The sequence below is a fragment of the Vipera ursinii genome (assembly GCF_947247035.1).
Source record: "Vipera ursinii genome assembly, chromosome: 12".
Classification (NCBI taxonomy): Eukaryota; Metazoa; Chordata; class Lepidosauria; order Squamata; family Viperidae; genus Vipera; species Vipera ursinii.
This window is the reverse complement of record NC_139525.1, coordinates 13477362-13489588: the sequence shown is the minus strand read 5'-3', so window position 1 is coordinate 13489588 and position 12227 is coordinate 13477362. Positions and strand designations below refer to the sequence as shown.

General features: G+C 44.9%; 1 protein-coding gene across 1 annotated transcript in view; it reads right to left on the bottom strand.

Moving 5' to 3' along the window:
* VSIG1 (V-set and immunoglobulin domain containing 1) overlaps positions 1-9503 on the bottom strand; it is a gene marked incomplete at its 5' end in the record, with an annotated part of 32252 nt that extends 22749 nt beyond the window's left edge. The window contains one exon of the mRNA XM_083371863.1: positions 9398-9503. Within this exon, the coding sequence (XP_083227989.1) occupies positions 9398-9503 (106 nt within the window). The remainder of the gene's footprint in view (positions 1-9397) is intronic.
* Between the last annotated feature and the right edge of the window lie 2724 nt (positions 9504-12227).

Sequence of the window (12227 nt, the reverse complement as noted above, 5' to 3'; positions counted from 1 at the left end):
TCGTTTTCAGATGAAGCACAGTGTTCACCGAAGTTAGTAATCCTTTCGATTTCTGGAAAGAACCCAGGGGTTTTCTGTAGGGAGCAAAGTCAGTGTTTGATGTCCAAATTCAGTTCCAGCACTGATTGCCTTCCTCCTAACCTCCCTATAATAATGTATTGGGCCTTTTACTTGAACTGTTTGTGTCTTTGAATGCTGCTTGAGATGGCTTAATTAGAGTGTCTGTGTGACAGTCGCTGGCTGCCCAGACATGCAGTCTCCAGGACGACCATTGGTTGGCTCTAGGGCGGGAATAGGTTCCTTTAAACCTATTGGCCGCCGCCTATTGGCCAACCGTATAAGTAGCTGCCTAGAAGCCTCGGTTACAAGTTCTGTTCCTGTTACTACAATAAAGCAATGTTCCTGTTTGAACTCTCTCGTCTGGCCTCCTGCTTGCAAGAAACCCACTACACAACACTCCCCATTCATCCCCTCCCCTTCACTAGAAAAATAACCCGGTTTTGCCCAGTATCTACACCAGGATTCTAGGTCCCTGTAATTGTATGTGGGAATGACCTGGGGAGGGAGGGCAAAGAGAGGCTGCCTAGGGAACAATCAGATAAGAGAGAGCATAGGCCAGTGGTTCTCAACCACCCCCAATGTCATCACGGGGTCCGCAAAGAAGAAACGTTATGATTAAAATCTTGAGCTAAGTCTTGGTGGTCTGTGGCCACAAAAGGTATTTAAAGGGGGACCATGGTGAAGAAAAGGTTGGCATAGCCCACAGCAGTATAGTGGAGGGGAAAAAGGCACTGAGAAGGGGCCCTCTTTAGCTTCTCAGCCTGTAGAAGAGATAGCAGGAGATCTATATGATCAAACTTGCAAGGTTCTGCCAATGTAGTTTTGCAATAAAGTAGAATTAGCTTATCTGGCTGTGTTTCCTGTCTGGTTCACCTGGTAAAGCTGACAGTGGCAAAAGCCGGATGTGCAGTCCATCTGGTCTCCACGCCCATCCTAGAGAGGCCCTGACCTTGTCCCCAAATCCCATCCCTTCTGCAAATTCCTTCCTGACTCCCATCCTTTTCTCCGAATTGCTGGGAAAGGATGCCAAAAACCTGCCCGGCTTTGTATCTCCAGCTCAAAGGGGTTTCCATTTTTTTTTCTACCTGAATTTTAGTAAGATGGCTTCCCAATTGCAATTGTGATTTGGAGATGAATCTATTCTGGAGTGATTCTGAGCAGCCTCCATGTTTAACTGTTTTTGGGGTTTTTTTTTAGATTATTCCACTGACAAACTCATCCAATGAATCTATCAAAGTGATGAGTTTCTTATGGATCTCCCCAGGTCTGGTCCAATATCACAGCCCAGCACTTCGTAACCTGGACAACTTTAAGATTTATGAACTCCAACTAAGATGATCCAAGGCCTGGAGACTAAAACATACGAAGAAGGGCTGCAGGACTTGGGTTTGGCTAGTCCAAAGAGAAGAAGAAACAGGGGTGACACGATAGCAGTGTTCCAGTATTGGAGGGGCTGCCACAAAGAAGAGGGGGTCAAACTATAGTCCAAAGCACCAGCTGGCAGGACAAATAACAATGTTTGGAAACTGACCAAAGAGAGAAGCAACCTGGAATTGAAGAGAAACTTCCTGACAGTGAGGACAATGAATCAGTGGGACAGCTTCCCCCCAGAAGTCGTGGGTTCTCCATCACTGGAGATTTTTAATAAGAGATTAAATAGTCACTTGTCTGAAATGGTATAGGTTCTCCTGCTTGAGCAGGGGGCTGGACTAGAAGACCTTCAAGGTCCCTTCCTGCTCTATTCTATTCTATTCTATTCTATTCTATTCTATTCTATTCTATTCTATTCTATTCTATTTTTTCTATTCTATTCTGTTCTATTCTGTTCTATTCTATTCTATTCTATTCTTTCTATTCTATTCTATTCTATTCTATTCTATTCTTTCTATTCTATTCTATTCTATTCTATTCTATTCTATTCTATTCTATTCTATTCCATTCCATTCCATTCCATTCCATTCCATTCCATTCCATTCCTTATACTATTCCTTATTCTATTCTATTCTATTCTATTCTATTCTGTTCTGTTCTGTTCTGTTCTGTTCTGTTCTGTTCTATCCCAGAATTGAAGTCTACCCATCTTTAAGTTGTCATGGTTGAGAAACAGTGCCCTAGACATAGCAATTTCGTGGAAAATGACAGCATAACACCTTACTCCATTCTTCTGTTAAGATCCCAGAACCACTTCTTCTAGCACAGCAATCATTTTGTAAAAATCCCACCCACCACCTTCCTGTATTATTTATAGTTATATTTATAGTTCAGGACTGAATTGTGGGGTCCTTGGTACTCTCTGAGCTTGGTTGTTTGCTTGCAGACGTTTCATTACCCAACTTGGTACCATCATCAATACCAGTTTTGATTATTAGCATAATAGCATTGATGATGTTATATAATTGGATAATGAAATGTCTGCAAATAAACAACCCAGCTCAGAGAGCACCAGGGACCCCACGAGTTTCCTGTATCCTCTTTTCCTTCTCAGCTTTCTCTCTACCGATTTTGACGCTTGAACAGGATTATTGTACGCTAGGCTTGGGGAAATTTCATTCTTTTGTTCAAATGGTACATTTTCAGGTTTTTGGGGCAAAACTTTGGGAGTTTATTTTATTTATTTTTATTTTATTTTATTACATTTATATACAGCCCTTTCCCGAAGGACTCAGGGCGGTTTACAGGGTGATTAAAAATTTCTATTTACAACTTAAAATCACCAAGGTTGAGGGAAAAAAAACCTGTTCTTGTGTTTTCTTGCTCACATTCTCTCCTATTGTCTCTTTCCAGCTTTGAACCTGGCAGAACTCAAGCCGTGCATTTCTTCCGTAAAGGAGAACTCATTTAATTTTGAAGAGCGGGCGATTGTGCCAATATTCCTTTTCATATATCCAATCTCTTCTTAAAAACTTCCAGTGTGGGAGCATTCACAGCTTCAGGAGACAAGTTGTTCCACTGGTTAATTGTTCTAACTGTCAGGAAGTTTCTCCTTAGTTGTAGATTGCTTCTCTCCTTGATTAGTTTCCAGCCATTGCTTCTTGTTCTTCTTTGTGGCAGCCCCTGAGATATTGGAACGCTGCTATCATGTCACCCCTGGTCCTTCTTTTCGTTAAAGTAGACGTGCCCAATTCCAGCAACCGTTCTTTATATGTTTTAGCCTCCATTACCTTGATCATCTTTGTTGCTCTTCTCTGCACTCATATTACGCTCCTTCTGATGTGCTTTGTGCATTTTCTCCCCAACGTTGGCCATTCCTCCTTCAAACCTCACTTCCAGCTGGCTTCATTTTGGGGGGGGGGGTGTCCCTCTTCTAGAATTTCTATTTTTTTTCACCCTCAGTTTCCTATTGGGCATGCCTCTTTCGTTCACTCGGGTTGAGGGAAAGGGATGGCTGCTGTCTGAACGTGAGACTATCTGTGGTTTCCTAACTGCCGTTTTCCTCTTTCCCGAAATAGATTGTGGAGGAGGAAGGGGTTTGTCTCCTCATCTGGCCTTACAAATTTCTTCAGCCTCTCAGGCTGATATTATCTGCTTGCGGGTAATTCGCCCGCTCGTATTCCGAGCCTCTCCATTTTTCTCTCGACAGTCCTTCAACTTGGAACTGTTGTCGCCCTGTGGTTTTCGCCTCGCAACCTTCACAACCCAACTGTCACCTTCCATTGCTAATGGCCCACGATGGTTTGGTCACCGTCAAACCATTCAAACTGCTTGAAACATTTGTCTTTGTATGGTGAGATTCTCACCAGGAAATCTACAGCATGGAAGTGAGAATGGATATACTTTTTCTTCAATTTGACACAGGGACATTGCAGGAGCAGAGCCATGTTAATTTAGGGAGGCATAAAATCAAGAACTTAGTAGCCCTTTATTTTTTTTTGACAAAAAATATTTATTTATTTGTCAAACAAAAATGGAAAAAGAAATACCCTAAAATGTGACAGGCGTAATAGGCACGTGAGTGCATTTATGCACGCCCCCTTAGGGAATCTCTTAAAGGTGAAGTGGGGTCCACCCGAAGTTTTGATGGACACGGTTTTGTGAGCTGCAGGTCACAATAGAGGATAATATTTGTAGCTCAGGGTTCTGGGGTCCTTGGTGTTCTCTGAGATTGTTTTCTTCCAGATGTTTCATTACCCAGCTAGGTAACATCATCAGTGGGCACTGCCTGCACCAGTGTGCACCAAGGACCCCGCTAGTCAATTTATACTGTTGAATGAAAAATCTTCATCTGGGTCCAGTCCAAGCCAGGAATAATCAAAATGGAGACTGCTTTAGAAAGAAGGTTGTAGTTTATTGAAGAGGAGAGCCAAATAGAAAGATGGCTCTGGAAAAACTGACTGACCACATGTAGCAGAGAGTGGGTTTTTATACCTTCTGGGGATCTTGAGGTTATTTCTTGTTCCTGTTGGAGGCTTTGTATTTCCTGTGTCATGTACTTGCACCTGAGTCTGAGTGCGCCCTTTTGGTATTGGTAGGTTAATCCTATTGTGTCTCCTGTCCTTAGAATTTGGGTGGGGGTATGTAGATTTGAAGGGGGTTAGGACGCTGAGCTTGTCGATCAGAAGGTCAGCAGTTTGGCGGGTCGAATCCCAAGTGCCGCATAGCAGAGTGAGCGCCTGTTACTCGTCCCAGCTTCTGCCAACCTAGCAGTTCGAAAGCACATAAAAATGCAAGTAGAAAAATAGGGACCACTCCGGTGGGAAGGTAACAGCGTTCTGTGCGCCTTTGGCATCTAGTCATGCCGGCCACATGACCACGGAGACGTCCTCGGACAAGCGCTGGCTCTTTGGCTTTGAAACGGAGATGAGCACCGGCCCCTAGAGTCGGAAACGACTAGCACGCATGTGCGGGGGAACCTTTACCTTTTATGTAGATTTTAGGTGCCTTGTCTTCCTAATAGCTTCCTGGCTCCAACCTTCCTGAATGGATTATTACATCTGCATTTCTAAAAGCTCTGCCTAGTTTCTGCTTGGGGGAGAAGGACTGGGGCTGGTTTCTGTCTTTTTAAAGATCTTCTCCATTATCCCTTTGGGGAAATATGTTCTGCCTTTTTAATATCCCCCAAAATATTTCTTTCTCTGGATTCTTCCCGCAATACCTTTCCATTTATTTTTATACAGCACACATGATGCTTCCTTCCTATTCTGCCCATAAGAACAGCCCTAAGGAGGTGAGCTTGGCCCTCAGTTACCCAGATGGGTTTGTATCCAAGGTAAGACTAGAACTCATGGTCCCCCAGCTCGTAGCCAGCATCTAAACCACTACACCAAACTTGCGCTTGCATTTCAACCCATTAGCTTAGGGCATTTTAGGAAACCTTTTTCATGCTTTTCACCCATCCTTTGTTGATCAAGAGTCCTTGCGAAGGTTTTGACCTTTAGAAGGTGCTAGCAAGATATTGCCATTTCACGGTGGTTGAAAGGTTGTTGTTTTTTTTCTTCTTCCCTTGGACCAACATGGCTTTAATCCAGTGGTGGGATTCAGCCAGTTCGCAACACTTTGGCAGAACCGGTAGCTAATTTTTTGTTGCCCAGGCCCAGAATGGACTTCCGGAAGCGACCTCCACGCAGAGAACCGGTTGTTCAGCTATTTGAATCCCACTGCTGCTGTGATGGCTTTTCAGGGCCTCATAGTATTTCATGGGACTTGCTGCCCCACAATTATTACAGTTCCTGCTGAGTTTGTCACCATAAATGAGGCCTAAATAGGAAGGCTTTCCGAGCAAAGATGGAAATGCAAAATAAACCAGGATGAAGCCAAAGCAGAAACGAGTGTGTGTGTGTGTGTTAATGAGCGGCAAGATGGAACTCAAAGAGTATCAAGGAGATGCACATTAAGCAGTAGATAACATTTAAATCCAGAAGACTCCAAAACAACAGGGTATTCTTTTGCCTTTCGGGTCAAAAGCAAAATGAGCCAGAAATTCTATGGTTTTTTTCCCCTTTTAATGGGCGTTCAGTAGCACAACAATGAGCCTCACATACATTCGTAGCAAGGAGGCTGTTATCTAAAGATAGAAAGGAAACAGGGAAGGGCCGGGATAACAGAAACACCCTGTTAGCAGACTCTGAGTCAGCCCTGGGTGTACGCAGAGGAACTTTCACAGTCTTCCTCCTACACACCAGAAACACAGCCCTTTTTTTCCTCCAGCACGAACCCCCATACGAAGACAAGGCAACTCACTGGATGTAGACCTCGGATTTGGCTGCTTGCTGTGTGTGTAGAAAACCACAACCAAGTTTAGAACGTGGAATAATAGAGTTGGAAGGGACCTTGGAGGTCTTCTAGTCCAGGGCTTTTCAACCTTTTCACCGATTGTACCACTTTTAGGATATGGCAACATCCGAGTACCACCAGTCGCCTCGCGAGGTGTCAAAAACTTGATGACCAAAAAAAGAGGAAAAAAGTAATGAAGTACAGGTAGTCCTCGACTTACAACAGTTTGCTTAGTGACTGAAGTTACAAAGGCACTGAAAAAAGTGCCCCCTAAGCCCCAGCCGAGCAAGACATCTGCCTGCCCGCCCGGCGGCGCTCTTCCTCCCGTCCGAGGTTTTCATTGTTGTGAGCATTTCTGTTAAGGATTGGCAGCGGGGGTGGGGTGGGGGGTGTTTGGTTTTTATCCCCCCCCGCTCTCTGCTGGGTGGTTGCAGCAGATTTTGGTCACTTCACATGACCCTGGGACAATGTGACCATCATAAATATGAATCGGTTGCCAAGCATCTGAATGTAAATCACAAGACCCTGGAGATGCTGCAACATTCCAGCTAATCGGCACTTCTTCTGGGCTCAGAAGTGCCAGGATCAGTGCTGAGCTCCAGCTGGAGCCTGGCGCTGATCCTGGCACTTCCACTGAGCCCTGACAGCCCCAAAGATGCACTGATCCTGGCACTTCCGCTGAGCCCTGACAGCCCTAAAGAAGTGATGATCCTGGCGCTTCCGCTGAGCCCTGACAGCCCTGCAGCTCCAGCCATCTCTCGCTCAGGCTTGTGCGGTGCTGCCACCGGTTCAGCTCATTCCCCTCCTCTGCTACCACTTTTCTAGGATGGTCGCGTACCACCTGCCAGGTGCCAATGTACCACAGGTGGTACCCGTACCACTGGTTGAAAAGCCTTGTTCTAGTCCAGGGGTCAGCAACCTGAAACAGTGAAAGAGCCACTCGGAACCAGTTCCCTCACAAAAGGAAAAACTAGGAGCCGCAAAAAATGTGTGCGCATGCGCGTACATGCATGCATGCGCAGAACAGGGTTTGACTGAAGAGTGGAGCCAAGGCAAGATATGCACCAACCCTGCATATTTGAATTGATTGGTTGAACTTTTTTAGTCCCACTTTTTTTTTTGGACTACACATAGCAGAGGACTGGGAGCCGCAGGAGGCTCTGGAGCCACGGGTTGCAGACCTGTGTTCTAGTCTATCTCCCTACTTGAGCAGGAAACCCCATTCCATTTCAGACAAATAGTGTTCCAGTATCTTCTTGAAAGCACCCATAACTTCTGAAGGCAAAGCTGTTCCAGTGATGGATTGCTCTGTTCCTCCTTAGTTCTAGCTTGCTTCTCTCCTTGCTTAGTTTCCATCTGTTGTTTCTTCTCTTGCCTTTTGGCGCTTTGGAAAATAGTTTGATCCCTCGTCTTTGTAGGAGCCCCTCAAATATTGGAACAATGCTATTGTGTGAGCATGCAAGTGAACACCCAGAAATAAAGCCTTCCTTGGAATTTCGGGGGTGTGTGTCTGCTTCCTACGTACAGAGAAATATGGATGGTTATAAATTAAAAGGTTAAGACACTGTTGAGAAAATTCACATTTTTTTGAATCAATCCATTAACAGTTGAATCAGCAAGTCCTTTTCTCAAGGTCCTATTGTGACCTCATAGGTTCATATCGACTCCCAGTACAAGCCATGATGACGTTATGGGCGCCATGGTGTTATTGTGTACTGTAAATACCCTGAATTATGTCATTGATGCTGGATATCATGACATGACTGAACCGTTGCAATTGTCCGTGGGTAATATGAAATACAGTGTGGCTATTGCTTATTGAATTTCTTCTTTTTATTTGTATTTGTATTTGTGCTTGGGTGTGTGTGTGTGTGCGTGCGTGTGTGTGTGTGTGTGTGTGTTTTATGCCATGGACAAAGGCAGCAGGCTACAAACCAGTATAATCCTCTAGGAGTTCTAGTTCTGCCTTAGGCATGAAGCCAGTTGGGTGAGATTGAGCCAGTCCTTCTCTCTCAGCCCCTGGAAGGAGGAAATGGCAAATTACATCTGAAAAGCTTGCCAATAAAACCTCCAGGAATCAAGAATAACTCCAAGGCAAGGTAAGAGACAGTCTGGTCTAGTGGTTAAAATACCAGGCTGAAAATCGGGAGATTGTGAGTTCTAGCCTTGCCTTAGGCACAAAACCTGTTGGGTGCCTTCAGGCTAATTCATCTCTTAGCCCTAGGAGGGAGGCGATGGCAAGCCAATTCCAAACATCTTCCCAAGAAAGCTGCAGGGATTTGTCTCAGAAGTTGCCAAAAAGTCCAGACTGACCCAAAGGAACAAATGTAGCAAAAATGCTCATTATCTACTGTTTATAACGTTATGTATTTATATTTTTTTGTTGTGTTGCTTTTTCTTTCTCCATTTTCTTCTGTCTTTGTTCTGCTTTATCGAAAGGCATTTTTTAAAATAACAACAACAACAACAACAAGGTTGATGTAAATGTCATTTGCAGAACATTTTATGGTCAGGATATCCCCTCCTTTTAGGTGCATCTTCAGGACCCCTGAGAAATTGAGCGCCTGTTGGGAGAAAAGATGAACAAATAAGGGTCAAGAGGATGGAATGGAGCCTCGGCAATGAGGACGTGGCAAGCCGGCTGGCTGCTGGCCTTGCCAGGTAAACCAGATAAGCCAGGGGTGTCAAACTCAATTTCATTGAGGGCCGCATCAGCATTGCGGTTGCCCTCAGGGGGCCGGGTGGGTGTGGCCAGGGTGGGCATGGCCTATTGGGTGGGCGTGGCTAGAGTGTGTATGGCCTACTGGGTGGGCGTGGCCAGCTCTACATCATTGGCATCGAGGGTGCCTATGGGGGCCTGGGCAGGAGTGGGACAGATCTGAGGGTCTCTGGCAGAAGGAGGGTCTCTGGGCCAGGGCCAAGGCAGTGGGGGCCGTTTCCTCACTGTTTCCAAGATGGCTTCGTGGGCCACATGAAACCACTTTGCGGGCCGAATCTGGCCCCTGGGCCTTGGGTTTGACATGTCTGAGATAAGCAATCACAACCAGATGAGCTAGTTCTTACTTTATTCTAAAATAGAGTAGAAGGTTATCAGAACATGGCAAGTCTGAAGGTCCAGTTCTCCCACGGTCCTCTTCACAATCGGAGAACTTAGAGATGGTGCCTCTCCTGCTCTGCCCATTTTTAAACGGTTGGCTGTGCAAACTTTTATCTGACTGTTCCCGAAGCTGCATCTCTTCACCCCGTCTCGCAAGGTCTTTCCCCAAACCAACCGTGGTTCTGCTTGTTGAGCCAATGCCATGAGGCCATGTGGGTCTATGCCAAGCATGGAAACCTGGCCACGTTCAACATATAGGCAGAACAGAGACCTTCCTCCCTCCCCTCCCCTCCCCCTTTCCTTCCTCCTTTCCTTTCCTCCCTCCCTTTCCCTTTCCTCTCTCCCTTTCTCTTTCCTTTCCTCCTTTCCTTTCCTTAATTCTCCTTTCCTTTCTTCTTCCTTTCCTTTCCTTCCTCCCTTTCTCTTTCCTCTTCCTTCTTTCCTTTCCTTTCCTTCCTTCTTCCTTTCCTTTCCTTCCTCCCTTTCTCTTTCCCTTCCTCCTTTCCCTTCCTTTCCTTTCTCCTTCCTTTCCTCCCTCCCTTTCTCTTTCCTTCTTTCCCTTCCTTTCCTCTTCCTTTCTTTTCCTCCCTCCCTTTCTCTTTCCTTTCCTCCTTTCCCTTCCCTTCCTTTCCTTTCCTTTCTTCTTCCTTTCCTCCTTTCCCTTCCCTTCCTTTCCCTTCCCTTCCTTTCCTTTCCTTTCCCTATTTTTAATCCTATATTAAGCCTAAACCTTGAAGGATAAAGAGCTTATGGTATGATTTGGAATTAAGAGACCTGGATAAAATGTGCGTGAGAGACCAAGCAGAAGAGAGACCAAGTGTGAGAGACCATCTTCCAGCGGAAGAGAGTGGGGAAAAAAAATGTGACAAGAGTTGCAGATGCCTGGTTCTCGTGACATGTGAGAATCTCTTTTGGCATACGCTGAAATGAGATTCCCCCCCCCCCTTTTCTGTTCAATTATGTCCCATTTCTCAAAGACCGACTGGACAAGTCCCGGCAGTTTTCTTGGCAAGATTTCAGAAGGGGTTTTCCCTTGCCTGCTTCCAAGGGTGGAGAGAGAGGGACTGCTCCAAGGTCACCCAGCTGGCTTTGTGACCATAGATTCTACTAAGGCTCTTCTCGTCTCTAGCCTGGGGCCTTACCAAAATCCAACAAAGAAGCCAGCCCTGCGTATATTCCACAAAAAGCCACTAGAGGGTAGCATTGCTCCAAATGTTTGCTCTCTCTTAACCTCTATGTTCTCTCTCCCCCCCCCCTTTGTAATTTATTTTAACGAAGCATTACCATTTCAGCATCCCACACCTTTCTTTACTTGGATGTATCAGCTATGCGGAGTGATTTTACTGTTGTTTTTAATCTATGTATTTATTGTTTTAGCTTGGGCGTTGTGTTTAATTCTTTTTTAACTTTTGTATTTTTGTATTTTTATATGTTTGCCCTGTTCACCGCCCTGAGTCCTTCGGGAGAAGGGCGGTATATAAATAAAATTATTATTATTATTATTATTATTATTATTATTATTATTATTATTATTATTATTATTATTATTATTATTATTATTATTATTATTATTATTATTATTATTATGCAATGCCCTTAAAAGGGGGCCATTTTCCTCCCAGCGTGGCTGATCCTGATCATAGGGGGGAGAAGGGAAAGGAAGGGGTTAGGAAAAGTACTTGTGCTTTACTACGGTCCCGGTTAGCCCCCTGTGCCTACCCTTTGCATCCCAGGAGAGGACTTCCATTGCTGAGAAGGGTATTTTTCTTTTGCACTAAGACATAACATGCAGGTACTCTTCCCTAGTGTATTTATTATTTATTATTAAATTTAATGGCCGCCCATCTTGCCACAGGGGAACAGCTGGACAGGAGAAAAGAGCTGAAGATCTTTCTCTTCCCGAGCCCGGAGTTTGATGAGAGAAACATATATACTGCCTGTTGTTGGTAATATATAAATTCATCCACCGACTATGCCCCTTGTTCGTTTGTTTGCCATCTCTGAAGTCAAAATAACTTCCTATCTTGGACCATGCCACTAGCTTCTAATCACCGCAGGCTGGCTGGGGGATTCTGGGAGCTGAAGTCCCACCCATTGTTGTTGAGGTTGAGAAACACGGGACTAATAGTAGAGCTGGTCCTGGAAATGCTAATATTTTGGGCACAGTAAGTAGATCAGATAGCTGCAAAGTTTCAGGGAAGGCAGAAGTGAATTCTTAGCATCAGAAGGTGCAAAGCCAGCCCTACTAACCGGCAGAGTGTATGAATGAAGGAATGAATGAACCTTTATTGTCAAAGTACAACCATGTATATACATTGAGATGGGCTGAGCCTCCCTTCGTGCCCCCACCCCCAACTCACAGTGACACAAACCCTCCATCTTATTACACCATGTGAGCTAATTGCACAACACACCGGCCTCGCAAGTCAATCATGCATAAAAGTTTATAAAATTATTTCCCGTTCAAAAGCCTAGCAGCCCATGGATAAAAGCTGTTCTTCAGCCTGTTGGTCCGGCTGGCTGTACTCCTATATCTCCTACCCGATGGTAGGAGAGTAAAGAGATACCATCCAGGGTGGTATTGCCCAGTTGATCTGGGAGTTCCTGAAAAGCAGCAGTATATTGTTAGGCATTGAATGTTCTAAATCTGTATTTAATTTTTTTACTCTGCAGGAGTGGCACATCTTGGATTTTTCTAGCCTGGTCACAAAGTCCAGCCAGAATGGAGAATTGTGGGGTATTCTGCGAGCTTGGTCGTTTACTTGCCTAACTAGGTAACATCATCAGTGCTAGTAGGGAGTGTAGTTACTCGTGCTGCAATCCTCTAGCATATAAAAAGAGAGAAACCTCCTCCCCCCTG